Raw genomic sequence first — 23,857 nt, 5'->3', positions numbered from 1 at the left:
GCACTAAGTGACACTTAATGTGCAAACCCCTGCATATGTAAGAGAGCATTTTTGTGCCATTACCTTATTCCTTTGAAATTTTCTTCCTTCTGCTAAAGACGTATGAAGTTTCCTCACACCTGTGTCCCCTCTTTTGCCATAGAGAGTGATATAAACATTTGCAAAAGTCTCTGCTCCCCAGTGGTCGCCAATATGTACAGAGACAACATACTTGTAGACTGTACCAGAAGAAAAAAAATGTTTAAATAAAGCTGATTAAGTACAAGGTGTACTTAAAAGAAAACAGCAACACAGAGTATTTAGTAAGACTACTGCTTGGTTTTATTTCTGCAGCTACCAAAAAATCTGCTACAGAGTGATCGAAATAAGCAGGTTACTACTTTTGATTAATCTGATCTCTTCATGCTACGCTCAGTGAAGATGTCCCATTGGTTTCCTTCGAAATTTGAAGGAAATTGGACTCGGACAATTCAGACTAGTGCAGCTCAGAGTTACTAAGATCTAGACAAATTCTGTCCAATTCTATTTTACTGAGCAAGATCTGGGAAATAAGAACTCATCTGAGTTTGTTCAGGGACTATTAGAAACTGAATTATCTTTGTGGTAGATAATAACTATCACAGGTCAAAGAATAAGATATGATGTAAAGTTTATGCCAATTAGAATAGCAGAGACAAATGTAGCATAGTATCTGGATGCATGACATGACATAGAAGTGCAAAAATTTACAAAATGCACTTATTAATTTAAGGTGCATGACAGGAACTATAAATTTTTGCCTCTACAGTGCACCTGTAGAAATACACTTCTACAGTCAGATTGGATTTTCTTCTGAGGAAGATCATTAAATTGTGTGTATAATTCATACTCATACAAAAAGAATAACCAAAATTTTTCAAATGTCATTTTTAGTGTACAGTTCTGCTGAGTTAACATTTAACTAACATAATGCTACAGTTTCTTTTAAGGTCATGAATAAGTTTGAGATATTCACGGATCAGAACTTCTAGAGCTTTAGTTCAGAAAAGCAGTCATGTCTCTTACTACTTTTATCTCACGTGTAACTGCTAACTTTTCTGAACCAATGCAGTACTTCTATAGATCTTCACATTCCAAGTTCATCTCTGAATATACCCTGAAACTCAGTGTGTCAAAAAATTGTCCTTAGGAAAAAAACAAATACAAAACTTTTTTGTACAGCGAGGCTTACTTCTGATACTCGTGTTAGTAACCAAAGCTATCATAAGCCAAGTAATTCATAGTAAGTCTACCACAAGCCATTTCCATGGCTTTGAACATGTGCTTTGTCTTTAAAAAGTCTAATTATATTGTTCAGTTTTGTACACTTAGAAACATACAGAAGATTTAGCAACTGTGAAACCCAATATGTAACTTAACTGGTAAATTCAAATTTCTTATGTGGTCAGCATTTTTGCAGTGCATATGTGAAGGCAGTTGCAATAGAGCCACCAAAGATATCAAACCCAGACAAAGTGCTGTATTGTATCTGTGACACTGATTTCTTTTCAAGAGGTCAGTTTACATTGTTTGTATCTCCTCAGTGGTTTTACCTGGTAAAGTTTCCTGATCCTCATTGACTGCAGGGAATTCTTTCACCACCTCCTTGTCCTCTCTGTTAAGAGAGAGCCAGCACTCACAGTCAAAGTTCACTTCTTGTTTTGTACGCAGCTCTTCTAAGTGAAAAGACTTCAAATGCCAACCCGCAAAGCCTGGCACATCATCACAGCTGACCCGAATCTTGTATACATCACCGAGATCTCCAGTCTCAACCTGCAACAAACATGAGGAAGAGCATGCTGTCAGGGCTGGTTCACTTACAGAGATTTCCCCAAACCTCTGTGTAGAATTCCTAAGCTTAACATTAACCAATGGAAAAGCTGAATTGGAGGCTGGGGTAAGTGTGATGAGAGAACCAGTCCTTCTCTTTTTCATGGTATGATCATGGGTGAGATTGTTTCCCTTATTTTCCTCTGTTTCCTTATTAGTATTGTAGGCATGATATTCTACCATTAGGGTGAGTCAAAGTTAAACTCAGTAACATCTGTGCAATTAAGCTCGTTAGACAAAAGGTAACATGAAAGCTTTGACCCTGCTGGACAAAGAGAGCATTAACTTACAATTAAAGGTTCTAATATCAGCAGTCAAGTGAGGTATTAAAATTAATGAAAATTACTATGAGCCTAGAGAGTTTTAACTAAATTATCATTTGCGAAATGATTGGATTTAGAACATCAAATTTCTTTATAACCAATTCTTTGGAAAAGAGAAAGGATATAACTGCATAAAACCAGAAATAGCTCTGTAGAACAACACAGCCCTGTTCCCATACTACATATGGGAAATTCAACATCTGGTTGCTGGTTGTGGACTTCTGTGAGGGCTGTGGGAACTGGGATGATCAAACTGCATCTAGTGCTAATGACCTGAATGACATTAACCACTGCATGATAAGTCTTCTAAACACTGGGAAGTGGAGTCCTGCAGCCTTTCTCCCAGCAACTGCAAGACAGACAGGGTAGGAAGTGATTTTTGAGTGAAATGAGAAAGAACTATTATTTTCAAAAGATAACAGTTATTTTTAAGAAGAATCAGAACAGAAAATGTTGCCAATGGTTCTGTTCCTCTCTCATATTGCCTTTTCTTTTTTTCCAGATCAATCGCAACGTAAGCTTTGGCGACTGTTGCCAGGAAATAAATCCGTTGTGCACCCAGTAGCATCACAGTAAGAACCTGAAGTTTGTCTTACACAATCAGCAGCATTACCAGCAGACTGCCTCCTAAGACAGAGTACCAAGCTCCTAATAGATTAATTTATTCTGCTTCTCAGCAGAGCTTTGCACTTGATGGCCCTTCATTGCTGGCCTAGCTTGCTTAAAGCCAGTTCATTTGCCTTTGCACGGCAAACACATAGACTTAGGGAAGTACCAGCTACCTTACTCTTATTCTTCTTTGGGAGGAACTACGTAAAAAGTGTGGGTTTGCCATTTTGGAAGAGAGCTGGCCACCCTCGTTAATAACTTTTGCAAATAAGAAATAGTAAAACATCAGAGTACCAAGAGGAACAGTTAATTGAAACTAAAGTACCTGCCGAAATCATTTTACAGGAGCTTGAACTGTTCATGACGTAGAACTTAAGAAAAGAGTCCTATGGTGGCAAGGAATTGCACTCAATGACTTAAAAGATCCCTTCCAGTCCAAATTTCTTAAGGCGTTATAAGTGGTTGCCGTTGTTCTTTAAGGACCATGGAAGTTTTCCTTCCCACTGTCCCTATAACAGCCCCGCAGCTGCAGGGAATCTCTCAGCTCATGAACTGTAATTCCACAGCACCCACAACAGCCACACAGTTGTAGCTTTACACTAAAGACGAGGGCACCGACCTGTCCTCTCTCTAAGCCGAGCCTGCCCTGCCTGTCTGTATGCCATCTTGCTCAGAGAACTTCAGGCTGTCCTAAACTATGATGTACAGGTGAGGCGGGTTCCGCCTCTTGGATCTACCACATCCACACAGATTCCTGGCTTGGTCTCCACCGTTGTGCCATGAAAAGGGAAGAATTTCATGTCAAGAGTTTTTCGTTCGTGCTGTGTATGCTGCAAAAGATGTCATTAGCTATGGTGGACTAAGTGGTCTAATTCCTCCTAAAATATGCATTCATCTCTGATTAAACCTAACAGGAGTTATTTGGGTTTATTGAGAGCTCACCAGTTCTTCACCCATCTAAACTACGGTTCCTTCACGGGCAACAAAATCATTCTTCTTCTCTTTCATAACCAGACTACTGACTTGTAAAATTACTGCCTGCAGATTTTCTTTCTTGAGACGGACTGCATGACTATATCATACACCTACTCTAAATGTTGTACACAGCTTATTCGACAAAGCTCTCTGGTTTGGAACTGCAACATTACAGAACTTGGCTATTTTTATATGACAGAGCAAGCTGTACCTCATATTTTACTTTGTCTTCTGCTACCCAAATTTGCAATTGTCTGGGCTTATAAATTGTCATAAATACATGTGTTTTAATCCTTGTAGGAAATGCACAGATGAAATATATAGGAAAATAATTTCAGAATACAGAACGGACTATTCAAAAGCCACTATTTTCCTTTTTGTTTCTGGAACCACAATTTCAATTAAATCCATGGCTGCCTCTGAACCAGCAAGCACTAGTAATCACACTGTCTATGATCCGTGGAATTAAACACCAACTATTTTCAATTGAATGTATTAGATATTCCACCCCCCCTTTTCATGGGTTTGTGTTTCCCCCCCCCCCCCCAGTTCTGGCCATTATTAGTCTTTCCGTTCAGCTCCAGCATAATAACAGAGCATTGCCATTATGACATTCTTGTAATACTTTTCTGAGCAATTTAATATGATCAGTTTCCCTTTGGAATATGATATCCTATCCTTGATCCCAATGGCTTTTCCCTCCATTGATGCCTATTAATTGATGTAACATCCTTCAAAGCAGAGACAGACAACTAATCCATCACAAAGTACATGTCTAGTGAATATCCTGGTTTTAAGTTTGCAGCATGCTTGCAAGAGGACACTTTACCTTGTTTTTTATTCATGATTATAATTGCCTAATTAATTTTTCCACCTTTATTTCTTCTGAACAGTTTTATGTAATATTTGGTACTTCAAATCTTAGCTGAGTTGGATGGGATTTGTCATGTACTAAACATCACAATATTTTTTCCATTACATGACTGAAGGAGCATAGCTCTTGTAATCAAGAGGATGCTCTGGCAAAGCTACAGGGGTTTTGAAGCTCTCAGGGACAGGTAACTGATGAAGATGATTAGAGAATTCCATAATGTTTTAAATCTTTTCCTTTTTGACTCACACAGGGCTTCTCCAAAGACGTCGTGCCTAATCTAATTAAAGCTGTATAAAATTTTCTGTTTGGGTGCCCATTTAAATTAAATTCTTTATCACTCTCCTGTTAAAAGGTAAGAAAAAAAAAAGGTGCATAAATGAAGTCTCATTAAAATGGTGTGGTCAAAACATCCTAAAACTCAGCTGAACAGCTTTCTGTCAGGAGCTCCAGAAATCCTGCTGCTTTCTGTTTGGAGCATCATCTCATACTGTGGAAAACACATGAAATATTGCATTATGTGACTGAAAATTTTCTGTCACCCTTGCAGTCCTTAACACAAAATTCATCCCGTATTTGTTGTGTATTTACAAAGAGTCCTATGTGCAGAGCTCTGTTGCTCAAGTCATACTACCTGGGCCAGTGCTTTGGAGAGTAATTTTAGGGATCCAAATCCCACAGTCTGTCAGTCACTGTATCTTTCTGTTTTATGATTCCCTGGATAACAGGATGTGCACGACACACTAGGACTCTCCAAAGGCATGCTCTGACAAGCTTACTCTGTAAGTCACCAAGAAACACTAACGACTGGGAGAAAGATATATATACTTTACAAATCTACTCATTCCACGTGAGATCAACAATTGATTCCTATGATCACCAGAATACCAAAGATAAAAATTCTACCACTGCACTGACAGTTTACTGTCATTTTCCCAGTTATTTTTCAATGTGTTTGCTCATTGAAGACGGCATGGTTCCTTGCCGTACTATCTTCAATGCTAGAACTCCCAGCAGATCCAGTAACATTGACACATTCACCTATTTCTCAATTTATTTCTTAGAACTAAGGTGTCCTAATTAAATTTATTCTTATTTAAGCAGCTCACCCACTGTACTACAGATGTCTCAGACCACTGAACCCGACAACTGTACCTGTAACAATTTATTCTTTATGATTACAATGTGCCATTAAAATACATCTGTTCTTTCACAGGACTTGGTTAGAAATATTTCGGATCAAATAATCGTTCTGAATACCATACACATTTGTGCATATATTTGTGTGAGACCACCTGGAAAATCAGGAATTTAGATGCCTTCCTGTCCTCAGTGTGCAATGAATGTGTCTCTGAGATCAAAATTAAGCATATGGTTTCAAAACTGTGACCTGCTTATAGCACATAACCTGTCGTTCTTTTTACTGCACTAGATTGCTAAGGACATTTGTCTAGGACCAGGATCTTGGAGGGGTTTAAAAGTTCATTTACTCCTGCTTGTTGGAAAGCTGAATTCACAGCTTGTCCTCCTTGTGGTATCACGCTCACGCCCCCAGCCTGCTGCTACAGTGGGAGAACATGAGCAAAGCTTCTGCGTTCTTCTGAATAGCCTTAGTAAGAACAAAGAAAGGGAGAATAAAAAGAAACTGGGTTTATTAGCTGAACCATCTAGGGAAGGTATGAAGGCAGTTATGGAGACACCAGTGAATCCCCAAATGCTCCTTTGAACCAGATCTGCTATTCTGATTTCCTTAGAATGCCCCAAAAACTGCAAAACACTGTAAGCAATGTGGCAAAGAGACAAAATTTCATGCACAGTAAACAATGCTCAAACGGTATTAACTTCTTCATACAAACCAACAAAAACAAGGACACAAACAGCTAAGGGGAAAATATAGGCCCTATCCCAAAGTATGAACAAGCCGTTGGGGTGGAAGCCCAGTACGATGGACTTAGCACTATGATACCCAGCGTAGTCGGCTGTGAAGGACCACCATGACTGACTCATAGCAATACTAATTTCTCCTAGCACTGTATCCAGTCATTGAAATCAGGCAATCTTAACAAGGAATATATGCCATTCGGGAAATTACCAACAAGCAGGCTGTAGCAGAGGTCTCCTTTATGGAATGACACTTGCCAAAATTCAGCCATCTGCTGTGGTTGCTCCATATATAGATTCTGCCTCTGTTGACCTCTTCAGTTTATGTCCATGGCTTAGGAAGCTCTTTTTGTTGCTCAGTGTGTTTCCTATCTGTTTTCTGATAAGCAGCTGCTTTCTTGTCTTAACAAGTGCCGTTCATCTTTTCATTTACTCCCCATAAAGTTCCTAAATTGCTTTAGCTTGTTATTTAAATTAAAAATTCAGCCTGGATCAGGTCATTACAATGAAGCTTTGACAACATATTCTAAACATAGTTTTGCCATTGTTTTCAGAATGTTTATTGCAGCCATTGAAAAGTATTTCTGAGCTTTATAAAACTGCCTTGAATTGCAAGCTATTTCTCTCATCTAACTGGCTTGAAGCTGCACTTCATGCCAATCAACAGAATTTGCAGTGACTTAGCCTAGAAAGCCAGGACAGAATTGGAACATTAAAAAGATGTCTCAGACACATCCTCTCAAAGCAGCAGGATGCGTGTCAGGTGTACAGGCAGTCAGGACTGTGTTAGGGTTGATTTTAATACTGGCCGTGTATATGTATTGCATCAGGGTTCATCACACTTCGCTGTGCGCCAATGCATTCCCCTGTGGTTTATGATTATCCAGAAAAATCCTCTGCCTGCTGGCCTGAGAGACAGAACTATTTTGGAGGAGAGTGGAGACTGCTTTACAGAGAGTGAAATAAGGGAAAGAAAAGCCCACTTAGATCCTCTGGGAATACCATCCAATCCTTCATCTTCTGCATTTGCAAATAATTGTGTATTGCCTTTTGTATAAACTGCAACTCAGGAATCTTTAGAGAATTAGAAAAAACGCAAGATGAGCTGGTGAATGCAATAAATTACACAAAAAGGACCATTTCTCTCCATGATATATTCCCTTGAAGGCATTCAGAGAACTGAAAATTCAGAGAACACTGCAGATAGCTGTAGTAGGACAGGACTACCAGTAGAAGATAACCCAAGATCTGAAGTTATATTATTCCATCTTTATAAATAAATACACCATTTGTACCAGCCAAACTAGCATTCCATATATATCTATAAATCTTTTGGCTAGAGAGGAACGTCATGATCAGCTCTGTGTAGCACTTTATACTTATGACTTACAATGAATTCATCTGTTGCTCTGGGTAGAAAGCACACATAGCCTGGGCTTTGTGAAGAAAGCAGAAGCTTGTCACTTTTGCCTTTTGACCCATAAATCACAAGGGTCCTTTTACACTCGGGTGGCTCTGGGGAATCTCCATCTGTTTTAACCTGCACTCTCCACTGTTGTGCTAAACAAAACAAAAACATCATCTTTTTAGTATCAACGGCAGGGACTAATGGATGTTTTTGTTATTATTACAACAAAGAATTTAAAGATTACCATGAGCTTACACCACATTTTATAAAAATAGACAGACAGTCATTCTTTCTCTAGAAGATAATTATAACTTAAATAAGACTTGATAAACACAAGACAACAGTTGAAGTGGGAATGCAAGGAGAAATTAACACCAAGAAAGCAGGAAAAGGAACAATTTGCTAAGTTTTTGCATTCTTTATAACAGAATAGTTGCTTTAATTGCAGGAATTCATTCATTAAGTTCCAGTTCTTAAAGTGGTCATATGTAATAAGAAAATGAAAACTAACATTTTGACAGGTTTATGTGACCCATTTGTAAGAACTACTGGCTATTACAGAACTAGTTAAATAAAGAAACTTAAAGCTATTTTCTCAGATTATTCTAACCTAATTTATCATGTTGTCTGCTCCTTTGTCAGATCAGATCATTCGTTAGGGTTGAATCCAAAGTTCAGGGAATTCTAAAGAGGTGTTTGCACTGACTTCAGCTCACAGCTTAGGCCTTTCTGAGGTTCTTTTTTGGCAGATGACCTGTACTCATGACAATGTTTGCAGTCCAGAACGCAACCGAGAAGCTACAGAGAACCATTCCAGGTGTGGAAAAAATACCGTGTCTTAGATGGACAGTACAGAGTAGAACGTTACTTAACTGCTTGAAAGTAAATCTTCTCCTGAATTCAAATGAATCATTTGTAGAAAAGACACTTGATCCTGCATGGCAAAGGGAACTTAACAGTGGGAGGAAATCAAAAGCCTAACTTTAGACTGTGATCAGTATTCTGATAATATGATAATTTGCTGATGGACTATATAAGAGAACTATTTTGTGATTGTGTGTAAGCCTATAATGCAATCTGCTGACAAAATAAGTTTTAGAATAGTTTAATGCCGAAAGAAGTTGGATGTCATTCTTTTTTCTTACAGTACTGTGTTGTGTTTTTCATACCTTTTGTTTTCCTCCACCTGCTTGGAGATGGAGACTGGGTGAAAACCTGATCTGGTTTTCTTGATTTATAATTTTCCCCTGTTTTTCACATTGTTTTCTTCAGCCAATTCTGTCTTTCCCCTTGTTATATAACCTGTTTCTGCAGTACATCTGACTGTTCCCTGAGTCTTCTGGGCTCAGCTACAAAACAGCAGGCCAACACACATCTCAGTCACTCTGCTGAGTAACACACTAGCTGCAAGGATCCTTCCATCTAAACTGTTTTTTTGAGGTCATTTGCAGGAATGAGTCAGACATAGTATGTGGAAGACCCACACTTTGCCTAATGAGGAACTTTTGTTGTTTGATATACGTGCCAGCTTTGAATTTTATCTCTTTGTGCCAGGTTGGCATGTGGTACCCTTCAGGGTGTCACACTTGGTGAAGTCAAGCATCGTTTGAGCTTCTGTTCCTGAGCACTCCGAGGGTTTATGCACGGTTTCAAATTTTTTCAAAGACTCCCAACGTAGCCCTGAACCTCTTATCCTCTCCAACCATGCCCCATTTTGAAGGCCGTCCCAGAAACACAGCAGAGAGGAAATTAAGAAAATTTTGCATTACTGTGTTTCCCAGGTGAGCTTTTTTTCCTCTCTTTGTAATATCCCTCTGCTTCAGGAGAGGGCAAGTCCCAAGTTAAGAGAAAGCATGGATGCATAGCTGCCTGTTGCCTGCTCAGAGAGGCAGCATGTTTAGAGAAGGTATTTCAGGCAAGGTGATTTATTTTCATTAATATCCATGATTGTGTTTTTAATTATTATTTTGGAAGAAAGGCTGAGACACCGGTTGGGAATTTTCCAGGAGATAAATCTGTAGTTAACAGATATAAGGCCTCTTAGCATCCGTGGCTGTTTGTTCTCCTACATTTACTTTTAATGCTCCTACAATCTGGTAAGTGAGCTAACTCAGACTGACTGCATTTTCTCTCAGTTCAGCAAACCCATTTAACCTGCTCATGCCAGAACAAGAAAAAAATGTTTTGTCTAATATTATATTCACTTAGACAGCTGCTTGGTAAGGATGGCTACACCAGATGGGAGACTGATGCCAAACACTTGCTGTGTTCAGTGATTTCTGTGTCTCTTTTCAGGATATTCTGAAGTTCTGGAAATCAGATAGCTGGGCTTGAGTAGCTCATCTTCTGTGTTTCACATGAACGGCCACATTAAAAACAAGAAAACAAGACTTTCCCCCTCGTGCTGCTGATCTGCATTACCTTCCTTTCAGAGTGATGAGTGTGTTAGTGAATTACTGTACTTTTAGCTTATGTATAAAGCTATAGCCATTTTCTTTGAGACACCAGCATGACACCTGCTAAAATGAGTGGCAGGAAGAAAACAGAATTCTGTGAAAAAAGTCTCAGAATTCTCTCTTTTCTGAAATAATATCACCAAGGAGCTGATTTCACATTACAGATATGTATCCAGAGATACGTCAGAAGCAGGGGTTATTCGTTGACTTTCAGAAGTTAAAACAGTCATAATAATTTCCAGAAAGTCTTTCAACCACTGGTTTGGAACCTGAAAGATGCTTGCAGTAAAACTCTGAAAATCAAACCTGCAGTGACTTCCGCACATAGCAAACAGGGCAAGGTAAAATACAAAGTCAACGTTTTGTAATATAATTCAGAAAACTAAAATTTAAAAGAAGGCATTTTTTCTGGTTTTAAAAAGATGAATAATATGTGTATTGTTAGAAGATTGCCACCATTGTTTTTACACTACATTATTCCAGTTTTTTTACTCCGGTATTTTTTGGTCTTAAGACCTAGAATGACATTCACACTCTGGTAGGTGTAGGAGCAGGTTGCTTACTTTCCAGAGATTGTAGAAATTTGTGTTGCCTTGTGGCAGAGTAGTCTGCTTATTTTGTTTTCTTAGAAATTCAGCTTCCACCCAGCAATATATACAGTCATTACTTTTTAGAAGCAGGACCAATCCATTTACAATTTGAGAATTCTGTAATTATTCTTACTTCATTAGCAAATACTTGTGAGGTAGGGGACAATTTAAAAACAGAAGAAGTCATGGGAGAATTTACTCATTCTCTTTTCTTATGAATTTTCTACATGCCTTGATACCAACAACCTTGCACAAAAAAAAAAAAAGCCAACCTAGAAATATCTATTAGCTGAACTCTGTTTATCGATGTTGAACCATGTTTTATTCACCGCCCACAAAAGCCCAAAATACCACAGAGCTCCCTGCAGGAATCTCATTACAGGAATCCAGCTCCTTTTAACTGACTGCAGTGTGGACAACATTGGAATATACTGTCTTGGCTCCTTGCTTTGGGAGAAAAATTTTACTGTGTGCTATTACAATACTCCACCTATTTTGAGGCAGAGAAGGAAAAAACACAGAGAAAATAGGAGGAAGAAGTAGTAAAGTTTCCCGACAATGTATGAAACTTTTAGAGAGCGGTGTAAAATCCCGTTCTCCCTCAAAATAACTTCATGATTTGAGAGCTGAGAGCAGCTATCTGCTTTCTCTACCAGGGCAATATGCCTTGTCTTTTCATCTTGCATCAAACGTACAAGGAGGAATCAAGAGAATACAAATAAATCTGTTCCTATGCCTGATTTGCCAGAGCCTCTCTGTAATCTACAGATGTACAAAGGTTTCTGAGAGAACTTGAGATGGGCATACTGCATTTTGGCAGACTCCACAGCCAGCAGCAGCATTCACAGAGACCTGAGATTTACGCTTCATTGAAGGTGACATAATGCCAGCCTGGCTGAGGAAGGACCAGGAGCCCTCAAGTAACCTTCTTCGCAATGATAACTTTCAAACTCTCTTCTTTGGCTAGGTGGTTGGACAGGTTACTAGCCGTATCCAAAGAGAATGAGATTTCTGATCCTCAGAGTGACTTATGAAGTGTTTTGCTTTGTAACCTTTGCTTTAGAGATGACCTAAGCACACTGATCTTATCCTGAAAATTACCAAACACTGAACTATGCCGATCAACTTTTTATGACCATCCCTGAAGCCCACTTGCAGAGTGCAGCTCATACAGAATATGATCACATGAATGCATAACATTGGTTCCTTGTGCTACAGCTGCTGGCAGAATTTAGGGCAATTACTTTTTCTTCGAAGACTCTGCATCTCTGGAATTTTCTCTTACCAGCTCTAATCCCGGTACTGTGTCGTGATGGACTGACACAGAACTGAGTACAAGCCACCTTTCCAAACCTCTTGTGTTTGTCACCCTCGTATAAAGCTCAGGCTTTTCACATGCAAGGTCTATGAGATAACCAGAATGACAACATGAATGAAACTGTGAACCAGCCTGAGATCAGTCCTGCCCATCACCTTTTTTTACATAAGGCATAAAATCACGATCTCTCACGTATCTCAGTTCCTCACTGGAATGAGCCCCTGGGTAAAGAAAAGATGGCTAAAGAGCAACTCAAGCTAAGCTGATGTGTAGCTAATTGGTAGAATACGTCCTAAAAATGTTCCTCTTTATACCTTTGTTATTCAGAACCTCTGATCTCAACCTAAGAAACCAGCACACACACTTTGGGTCCTTGTGGGCATCTTGATAGTGTGATATTTCACAAACTGATGAAGAATAAGCCACTCTTTTCTCGTCCTAATCAATATATTGTGTCTAACTGCTCTTGACACGCACCAGCTCTCAGCAGTCTGTGCATCTGTGCCTGCTTATTATAGCATAATAAAGAATGAAGCTGCACTGGAAAAAAACTTAGATTAGTAGTAAAATATAGTCTATTTTCTGAACATAAGGTGAAATAGATATTATGGTCGCATCTCTGAACTGTGCACTTAGCAGAATGCAGAATCCAATTCCAAGTCACTGTTGCGAAAATCAGATTTCTCAGTGGGAAAGCCTTTACTTACCTGAGTTAATCAGTCTCCTCTTGTCAAAGTTATGTTGCCATGGAACAATAAAGCTTGGCTAAACTGTTTGATTGAATGCAAATGATTTAATTTTCACTGAAACTGGAATTAGATTGAGAGATCAGGACTCATCCTGCAGAACGCAAGTCACTGTTTTCAGAGACAAATGTAAATGATATTTTTTCTACTTTAGTTTCTCCCATACAGTTCCCAGACAGAGTTGCACAGAATACACATTTACAGTGAAATGTTCATAAAGATACTTGTGTCAGTCTGTTTCTCTTCTCTGGTTAGGGAGAAACACAAGAGATATCTCAAATTTTAAACACTTGGGAGGTTTACAGCAAATTACAGTGATGAGGCTGTCTTTGTGGGAATAAAACCAGAAAGCTGTGTGGGTAGTTTTTTATTAAAATCTTTTCATTAATTCAAGCAGATTTAGTCAACTGACTGCATATACTACACTTAGTTTCACTAACGGATTTGGAGTTTAAGCCTGCATTATTTCTGGCTACTTCGGGAATACCCTGATGGATTTTGACCTGAAAATGCTTCCACTGGCACTTCACAACACATTTTTCAACTTGCTGATGTTTGCTAGGGGATCTGTCCCCATGTATTAAATGACAGTGACATTGGGATAAACCAAACAACACTTGAATCTCTTCTCAGAGGAATTCTGGGCTGATTTCAGGACAGAATAGTAGAAATATGAAGAAATCCAGCAATGGTTTATGAGCAGCACGTTTTTCTCAATTTATTATAAAGGCCTAGCCCTTTCTGTACACTGTTGCCAGCCAGTTTGTCTTCATTTTTTTCTCACCGTCAACAGTTTACACGTACAATGAAGTCACTTACATATTTGTCACTTAATACTGATTTGCAAGTTAAATTCCAACCACAAAAACAATGGTGGTGAAAACAACTCTCACCTTTACGGAATGTCTTCATCGAACTGCCATCCTCTAACGTGTGAACAGGAAAACAAATATGTGAGCAAGCTTTATTATCACTTTTCTTCTTAAGTTGTGGTCTTATTCAGGAGGGTTCTTCTTAGTAATGACTAGGCACAAAGTATATACTATATTGTTATAACACGAAATCTCTTTAACAAAATACTTACTTTTGGCAGTTAGCTCTCTCTCAGTTTTTCCATCGTCTTGATATTTGTCTAACCATCTTTCATTGCAAAAACAAAAACAATAAGATTAACAAAAATTATCAGTATATTACAAGTAGTCTGACAATTACCTTCTCTCTCCAACAGTATTTTTTAATACTTTTTTATCAAATTACACCTTGAAAATACTTCCTAGATCAAGTTTGCTTTTATACGTTCATCATAGTTGACCTTATTCATATTAGGAGAATTTGGCTCATTCTGCTCCAGGCAAATAGAAATTTTCATGTTAGCTATAACAAGTACTACAGTACTATATGAAGTACATTATATGAAACACAAACTATTTACAGGGTCAGAGGCTCGACTATACCTTTGGAGGGGTTATTTAAGCTGCAATGGTTAGTTACAGTCATTGTACTTAAAATTATATACAACCCCTCCAGATCTGGGATTTTCTAAAGTTTCTGTAAATCTGCAGTAATTAACGGAGCCTCTCTTTTTACTTTCCTTTTCTTTTATTCTGATGAATTTAAGGAGCTTTCCTGCAACATCATTTCACCACAAACGTACATCCATACTCCTTCAGCTGACCCCCCTTGCTGGTATAGTAACACTTAACAGCCTTTGACAATCTCATTTATTTAAAAATAAATAAATGTGTGCTCACTATCAGCTTCTATTCCATTGGCTCCATGTTAATGTTGCTTTTGTTTAAATCCAAGGATCCATAATATATTCCTCTTCTTGTATGTTACAAAACTCTATGAATAAATCTCTTATGCATGAAGTCTAAACTCCCTTGTATTTCAACTATTGTTGCAATAAATAGCTTGATTAACTTTTGTGACCTATCTCCTCATTTCCTCCTAAGAAACAGAAGATCACTAGCCGTTTCTAAAAATAGAAAGCAAACTTTGACACATTGGCAGCACACTTACACTGCAGGCAAACAGTGACAGAACTCCTCTAGTTCTATATATAATGTCTGTAACCTTTTTCTAAGAGATTAACAATTTCCATTTGACAAGGCAGTTTTATGGAGAGCTCAGTGTCTTTATTAAGTACCTCATCCTTTAGAGAAGTCTCAGGAAATCTTCTTGAAATTAAAGAAACAATTTTCTCGTTCATTTATCCTTCCGATAATCATCTTTAATGCACACTAAACCAATTATAAAGCCTAATAGCCAAAAACTAAACCAAAATCTTGATCATCGGAATAATAGTTCTGGGAGGAGTAAATGGTTCTCAGCTACCCATTTCCAGGAACCTTGCAAACTGAAACCCTGCTTTTTTGTAAACAGGTGGGATTCCTAGAGGAGGAGAGCTGTCTTCACTGAACCCCTAAAGATTTTCAAGACTTAAGGCACAGTTCCCAAAATAACATGGAAACTATTTTCAGCCATGTAACCCAAACGCGTAAATTCTGGAAACCACATACCACAGAATGTAACTGACTGGATCTAAATTACAATTCCTCAACTTATTTCTATTGTATTAAATATACTAATCTATAAATAACACACACAAATCCTTACTTTCATCTATTCTACTTCTATCTTATTTTATGGATTTTTCTTCTGTTACAGCCATATGATTCAGCTCAACGGCTTCTGAAATTTCAGGTTGCAGTTGCCTCAGATAATAAGAAAATTTGGAAGAACGGGCTGTTTGGTAATTGTTAGAGCTGTTAGAGTCGAGCATTTTTGTATTTTGCCCATGGTAGCAAAATTCTAGACCTCGTAAGACAGACAAGTAGAGATTTACTAAATGAAATATTGTAGCTCTCCTTTAGGAGAAAAGTTAAAGGTCTTCCCAAAGATTTCCAGGATGTATATAAGGTGTTCAGTGACTGAGAAAGAGAAACTGACCAAAATCAGTGCGGCCAGATCTAATACTTCTCAAAAGACTGAGAACTGGCACTTTATTTATTTTTATATGGTCTCTGTATAATTTATATTAAAAAAAAGATCAATGCACCTTTCTTCCTACGCAACATTTGGTTTTGGGCTGCTTTGCATTATTAATCTATGACTCCCTCCTATACCGATTGTTCTTCATCTTCAATAGCAAAATTTTGCATCCCTTGTACGTTGAAAAACTCTGGGGCATTGCTCATACATCTAGGTTGTGTGTACATGCCTGTTCTGCAATTTTTTTCCTTAGGTTACTGGCAGCTTAACAAATTCTTTTTCTCTATGAATGACATACCTGTTACAAGGAAATAAAACCTCCTGAGCTTCCTTTCCTTCTTTATGTTTGATGACAATCTTATCCAGGAACCATCCACTGCCTGTGTTGAAATGAAAAAAGTTTATCATGTGAAACAATGCATTTTTTTTAAATAAATTTAAGGGGAAAAGCCCAGATTATTTTTTTTGTTTTTCCAGCAGAAATGCAGGTCATATTAAGACAGAGCTCAGCTAAATAGATAAGACATATTAACAGAATGAAATGTTCATTATTCTGTGTCTCTCACAAGAGGTACCATGTTAATTCTTCTCTGCCTTGCTCTGTTTTAATTTAAAAAGGGGTGGGTTTTTTTGTCTTGGAGACAAGTACGTGCGTACATCTGTGAACTGCCAATACCATTCACATCCTAGCCTACATCTTTTGATTCCTTGTGATGAGGATGCTGGGACAAATCAATTTATGCAGTTAACAGAGATCTCTATGAAAGCTGGAAATTTTGGTCCTCTGTGAGTGAAGTTCATATTGCATATATAAGAGTATTAATTAACAAATCATTAAGACTGCTGCTCTGATTTGCAAATGGAGTGGGGCTGCAGCCTTGGAGGGGTTTTGTATTCTCATTTGTTCCCCAGTAACTGCAAAAACCGAGGATCTGAGGATCCGAGGATCTGAGGATCCAAAGATCCAGGGCCAGTGACCGGACAGACCGAGTGTCTGAGGCCAGCTGCTGGAGGCCTTATACATCAATACTGCATATAGATCTATACATTTGCCATTGAGGGATTGTCATTCTGATCAGCTGGAGAGGGTAACAGCACAAGGCCGTTGGTGCTGTGTGCATTTGTGCATGTGCTGGGTTCCTGTGTTGATCTGCGTGGCTGGCCACGTGCCCACACATACGTGTTTGCATGGGTGCCTAGTGGGAACACACACTCAGCCTTGCTACTAGCAGGACTGGTGGGCACGGAGCTGTGCAGCCTCACTTCTCTCAGGCTACTCAATTCATCCTCTCCCTAGCAGCAGCAACCACTGCCACGTCCACGCTGATCTCTTGGATCACTTCCAATAACCATCCTAGGGACTGGTGCAGTTCTCCTGCGAAGCCCTTTTCAAATATCCTCTTCTCACTATGGCTGCATCGTTCACAACTTGTCGTATTGCCTACAAGCTTTTGCCTGCCTCATACCATTATTTATCAGTTCATGAGGGATGTTTTTGTCAGAAGCAGACAACTGTCCTATTTACTCTCATGCTCTGCCTCTCTGGCTGCATCTGAGTCTGGAAGTCCCTAGTAGGCAGCAGTCTGTGTCCCATAGGGAGGGCTTTCCCAGGCAGTACATGGAGCAGAATGGCATTTCCCCTGCAAGACTTCAGGCCCAGGGCACGTTAGGACACTCTGCAAGCTTCTTCTGTCACCCTCCTATACCTCAGATGTTCTTTCATTGGAAGGAGCCTACTAGCCCAGCCAAGATTCACCAGCAATCAGACAGGTCACTTTGAAACAGGCCAAAAAAGGTGACAGGTGCTGCTTGTGTAAATGTACAGGTACATACGGAAGGTTTCTAAGAAGGAGAAGGTCCTTGCAGAAGATAAGACACATCATCTAGTGACTCACACCTGACCAAAGCCAAAACCCTGCTCTGTCTAGGACAAAATTCCTTTTCTTTCTTCATTCAGAGTGGCTGCGGGAGATCTATGTCCTGCAGTCCAGGACCCCCAAAGAAAGCATAAATTCCATGATCCTTTCAAGAAAGTCTCCAAATCAAGACAAAGACCTTCTGACCTGTCACTCAGTCAAGTGATTAGAAAAAAGGGCAGCCCCACCTCTAAAGTAACCCTTTTTTTTCCTCCCTCTCAGCCCTGAAAAGATTGGGTCTCTAGATGGCCTCTCTCCTGACTCACCATCCTTTTCCAGCTCTCTCCTGAGTTTTCTGTATGCAAATAAACAACGCTTTCTTATAAATAAACTCGGAAACAAAAAGTGGAATGACAGTATTTGACATTAAACTCATGCCCTTTTTGCTGTCCATTACCACTGTTTTTCACCATCCCATCACAGTGACCAGTCTGCGGGAAGACTTTTTATCACTGCAAGACCTTCTGCCACATTTTGTATAAAGGATGCAATATGAAGTGCATTGTGTTTAAAAAGGACTTGAAAACAGATTGGTCTCTAGGAAGTTAAATCCTACCTGGACCAGTTCCATCATGGCTAATCAGAACTTTCTCCAAGGCTCCCAGTGAGACAGCCTTTATGCAGAAAATATCCATCTGTGGAACCATACAAGGAAAATTATAAAGGTCTTGAACACAGCTATTGCTTTGACTATAACAGTACAGAATAGTTTATTTTTTCTCTTTTTTTTTCTGCAAAATAAATATAGGTCTCTTAAATTGGTGCGGGCCAGTCAGTGAGGATCTTTTAAAGCTTTCTAAGGTGAATAACACCTTAAAATTACACCACAGAGACAGCACTCAATTCCTTTGGCATGACACAATGACCAGTTGCAAAGAATTCTTTGGTCATCTCTATATTACATTTGCTAGCCCGAGCTGCCTCACCAAGACTAGAGAACATTCTTAGGAACAAGGATTTAGAACTTGATTCTAAAATTCAATGTGATCTGTTGATATTGTTACCATTTTATCTATATATGCAATATAGGTAACCAAGAGTACTCAAATTCTGCTATCCAATTCTCTCAGTAAATGATTGATACAGCAGAAAAAAATTATTCACATGATGTAATTTCGTAAGTAATTTTGAATAAAGAAAGTAAGTGAGAAAATGGTAAACTGCTTGTGTAAATCTTGTAAATAAAAAGATATTTACACTTGTTGAAGACACGATTTGCTAGCCATAATTTACCCTTATTGATCAGAAGTAGCACTGTGTTTACTTCACCTGTCCTTGTTGAAATTTTACTTTATTATTCTTAGATCTATGGAGCTTCCTTTTGCCAGCATCTCCTCTTGTCCCAATGAGGTTGACATAAACATTAGAATCTGTTTCAGCACCAAGTTTATCACCCGTGTATACATGGATCTCATACACCAACGCTAGAAGAGAAAAAGCTTGAGATTATCCTTGTATTTTGCACACGATTCGAAAGCTTTCCCGTCAAAATTCTGCCAGAAGACTGTACTTATGCTTGGAAGTGGCAACAGCTATCCATGCATTTGTCACTTCCAGGTTCAAACCTTGTAATTCTCTGCACAAAAACGTGAAAATACCGAGCTTAAAGAACTGCATCATGCTGGGTATAGCAGGGCATTGCTCAGTAAAGCAGCCCACTAAGCGAGTGCTCCCTAGTGCTCTGTTTTCTTCTCTCACTCCCTGTAGACTATTCATGATTTCAGGGCCTAATTCACAAGTCTTTCTCAGCAAGTTATCTGGAGACCACCTAACTGTGCCTACTCATGGTCTCGAACAATAGCGATATTGCACTGGTACCAAGGCATTTTTAACATCCAGAGCTGTGCAAAACAGAATTTTCTGGGTTGTTAACCTTCACTTCATCTTAAAAGGAGAACAACAATCACCAGTCCCGAGGTTTTAGATTTTCACCTCACATACAGAGGTGGACAAGCAGAGGAATGGGCTCCCTCATCTATATAAAGCAGACACTCAACTTGCTTTTGAAGGTTTCAACATTTATCACCAGTGGATGCTGACACTTTCAGTAACAGCTGTCAGTTGAGATATATTTACAACAATTTAATGCCTCTCCTTCTCATCTAGACCAAAGTCTTACACACAAAACACATAAACTTATCTTCAACAGATTCTGGAATATAATTCAGAGTTACTATATTAACACATTTTGCACCACACTAATATTATAATTATCCAGACATGCAAACTTCTTTTTCAAAACAATATTTATAGTAATGACATACTATTAGATTTAGTTTCAGTTTTTCTTATTACAACTTTTTTTTTTTTTTTAAAAATCTGTTTACATCTTAATGGTAATCATGCAGTGTTTCTATTCTAATCACAGCTGGTCATTTCTGCTGCTATCTAGTAGATCACAGAGGATATTACTGTTTCACTTATGGGTAATTTTAATAGTTCTTGGGAGTGAAGAAAGGTAGTAGAAGCCCTAAGAAACACAATTAAGCACTACTTTTAAGAAGGAACCAAGATGAAAACAGAAAATGATAACACAATACTTGAAACTGGATAATATTCTACAAAAACTAATTAAAATACTATTGCTCTTCAATCAGCAAATAGCTAGTAGAATCCGACATTTCCATAAAGTTTTAATTCACTGAACCCCAAGGCAGCTTATAAAACTTAAACATCATGTCATGCACCACCATTCATCATTGAAGAGCAGCTCTTTCTGATTCCCATTGGAGAAGGTAAACAAGCAGTAAAACAATGCTGCAAATACTGAAGGGGAAAAAATAGCTCCACATATATTAAAAGACAGAAAAGAATTGTTGATGGATAAACTGTATGCTTAACCAAATCAGGATATTTCTTTTAATCTGTATAAAATTATCCTAAACTGGCAAAGACAGTCTCCAGCTCTTACAACACTTAAGTCAAAATAGGAGTGATGTCCCTTGATCAGTTTTATTATTTTCTGTAATTGCAAGCATTCATTGCAGCTCTTGTGTCACTGCATTAGTGCACCAACACAGTGACATATAGCTGATCTCAATAAAACACACAGCTTCAAAAATTTGGCAGAGCCTTACAAAAACTAGTTTCAAGGTTTGTGACATAAAAATATCGTATTAAAGAAATGGTAGATATGAATGGCAAGGAACAAAGAAAAATGGACCTGATGGTTAACGTAACTGAGCTATATATCCAAATGACATTTTATATCATAACTTTTAGTCTAACCATCAGATTACCAGAAGGAGAATGTAAGACAAACAGCAAACTGGCCAAAGAACAGATGTGAGGTGACAGCAAAGTATGAAAGGAAAGGTGCAACAAAGCAAAGAACCACACTGACCATGAAGGGGCAAAATCTTTCAGAGTGTGGAAGGAGAGGGGTTACCTTTCCAAAAGAAAATCTAACAATGATATTAATCTGCGACCAGCCCTTAGGACAATAGGGCTGGACTACCCATGGAGCAGAATGCTGCAGATTGGTAAAAGTGAGGCCACACCGATGTGAAGTCTCCTCCACGTTTTCACATTCTTACTTACACCCTCAGTTTTGAAGAAGCAAAACATCTGCAGGAGCTAAGGAAAGGGTATAGACTGTTTGTGTTATGACTGTTTATATACAAAAATTGGTATCTATATTACTTACGCGTACAAGTAATTTCCACAATCAAAACCACACAGTTTAAGTAATAATAACCACAATTTTAAAGCATATTGAAGGCATTTTTTGAAGAAGCCCTTTAAAAATAAATGATAACGAGAAAAAAATACCATCCAGTCCTTTCATTTCTGGAAGGAGACCAAACCAAATGGAGTAAGTACAGGACACATCAGAACAGAATAAGAGATAATTATAACACAACACAAAGATATTAACAGATAAAAAAATTACAGTTCCTTTTGTAGTACTGTGCATCTCTGTGGTAACCAGAGAGATGATAATGATCTAATCAAATACAGCTTTCTATTGCTACAAGTCTAAATAAATCAGTCTGAAGTAGAAAACATGCACATGTTGAAATGTAAGGAACTGGAAAATACTTTCCATGGCTCCTTGTGTCTATACATTTCTTTCCATCTGGAAAACATTAGGTTTAGCACTTATTTAGGCTACACAATCCACATTATTTATAAAGGAGCCTTCTTAACAAAAAGATCAGTTTGTGTTTTAAATAACAATATGGGCTGCTATATTAGGATAATAAATGGAATGTTCATTTCCCTTGACTTGAGTATATGCTACGTTGCATTTTATAGGAAACACTCAAAAAATTAAGCAACGAAAAAATTCTCCAAAACACGCTGTACATGCTTATGTTGAACATACAACTCCGGAGAAACGCTTGGACATTGATATAAACACTCACTAAATAGATTGCAGAGGTTAAGCCTTTTCTGTATAAAAGGAAACGTGGGCACAGACCAGCATTTTTTTCAAACTTTGGCAAGCAGTTCCTCTAGATTGCAGACCAGCTACAAAAAGTGCTGGTGTTAATGGCTCCTGAGCTACAGACTGCTTAGAGAGAAGAGCAAGGAGGATGATGCCACTCGGTAACAGGTAAGACAAGGTGCACCAGTCGTTTGATGAGCACAGGGAACAGACACAACCGAATCTCCAGAACAAACCTACCAGTTGAATGTCCTGAGACAGCAAGACTCACCATACGTGAAATTTGCCTGTTAGCAGCTTCTGTATATTGTTCACAAAACACAGTTTTTTTTGCATATAGAGTAAAATAAAAAGAGCCTAGAAAATATGTTTAATTTCCTTTGAGAACCTACTCTAAGGCCCCACTGCTGCCACATCTGAAATGGAGACCTGCTTCACTGTGGTAAGAAAAAGCCATCGCCAAACTCCGAGAATTTGAACTCTATGGCCCAGTCCTCTGTTCTGTAGTGGTAATTTCATTTTGCTATATGCTGATTTAGTGAAACTACACTAGCTGAAAACTGGAGTGACAAAGCAGAGGTAGGCCCATAGGCAAAAAAAAAGAAAGAAAAAGCTGAAAATTATATCATAAAACCAGCCACTCAACAGAAGCCAGGAAATACTGTTTCAGCATTATGAGAGACCTGCTAGACTCACATCTAGGCGTCTGTCTAATGTGGGGCACATCAAAGCAATAGAAGAAAAGTCTTGAAAAACACAATATCTTTGATAAAGGATGTAAGAGGATTAATTGATACAGAATAGCAGGAAAAAAATCTCAGCTAGCACTCACTGAAAAAGCAAATGACCTTTCAGAAAATAAGTGATTGAAATCTTCAAATTGCTGACAGGGTAACTTTAGATAAGCTCTATAATCAAACAGAAAACTCTGCGATGTGGATGAAACAGTTGAAAAAAGGGAAGTAAAACATTTCCAGGCAAAGGTGGGGAGCTTCTAAAAGGCTCCATGAAAGACAGGTATTAAAGCAGTATAATAACTATGTTAAAAAATGACATATTAAAATATATCAAAAATACTATAGGAGTCACTGAGCAGTCAAGTGTACAAGTATCACACTTATACCTTCTCAGTCTGTAAAAATGCTACTACTGCTACCTCTTGAGATGTTATCGTGAGGCTTGAGGTGGTTTTTTTAAGCCCCAACTCCAACTTCTGGTGTCTATCAATAACATGAGAACATGAACTACCTGGAATAAAGGGGACATAGAAAGGCAGTTTTGTTTCTCTGGTTATGAAGAAAAGGTGACCTCAGGGCATACTAAGGGCAACAGAATGCAAGTTGGAGAACCCTTTTTTCCAGGCTTCTTATTCTGGACATCTGAATCAGGGCTTCCAGTGTAGAAGGCTGGTATATTTCTGATCATTCACCAATAGTAAGAATTAGTTCAGCCCCAATCTGCAAGAACAGTATGCAATTTTCGTTTCCTTCTGAAGAAGTACAGAATTCAGTGAATTAGGATATTTTCCTTTG

At 38.4% G+C, this 23,857-nt stretch overlaps 1 protein-coding gene across 1 annotated transcript in view; it reads right to left on the bottom strand.

Annotated features, from left to right (window-relative positions):
- Nucleotides 1-23,857, bottom strand: part of RP1 (RP1 axonemal microtubule associated) — a 165,028-nt gene that overhangs the window by 68,875 nt on the left and 72,296 nt on the right. The window contains exons 26-33 of the mRNA XM_086472701.1: nucleotides 19,205-19,359; nucleotides 18,492-18,570; nucleotides 16,318-16,399; nucleotides 14,110-14,165; nucleotides 13,919-13,951; nucleotides 7,898-8,067; nucleotides 1,572-1,791; nucleotides 64-218 (exon numbers count right to left, since the gene is read on the bottom strand). Of these exons, the coding sequence (XP_086328827.1) occupies nucleotides 64-218; nucleotides 1,572-1,791; nucleotides 7,898-8,067; nucleotides 13,919-13,951; nucleotides 14,110-14,165; nucleotides 16,318-16,399; nucleotides 18,492-18,570; nucleotides 19,205-19,359 (950 nt within the window). The remainder of the gene's footprint in view (nucleotides 1-63; nucleotides 219-1,571; nucleotides 1,792-7,897; nucleotides 8,068-13,918; nucleotides 13,952-14,109; nucleotides 14,166-16,317; nucleotides 16,400-18,491; nucleotides 18,571-19,204; nucleotides 19,360-23,857) is intronic.

The sequence above is a fragment of the Leptosomus discolor genome, chromosome 13 (genome assembly GCF_034619465.1).
Source record: "Leptosomus discolor isolate bLepDis1 chromosome 13, bLepDis1.hap2, whole genome shotgun sequence".
Lineage (NCBI taxonomy): Eukaryota > Metazoa > Chordata > Aves > Leptosomiformes > Leptosomidae > Leptosomus > Leptosomus discolor.
Note: the sequence above shows the minus strand (reverse complement) of the source record. Positions and strands in the feature narration are given on the sequence as shown.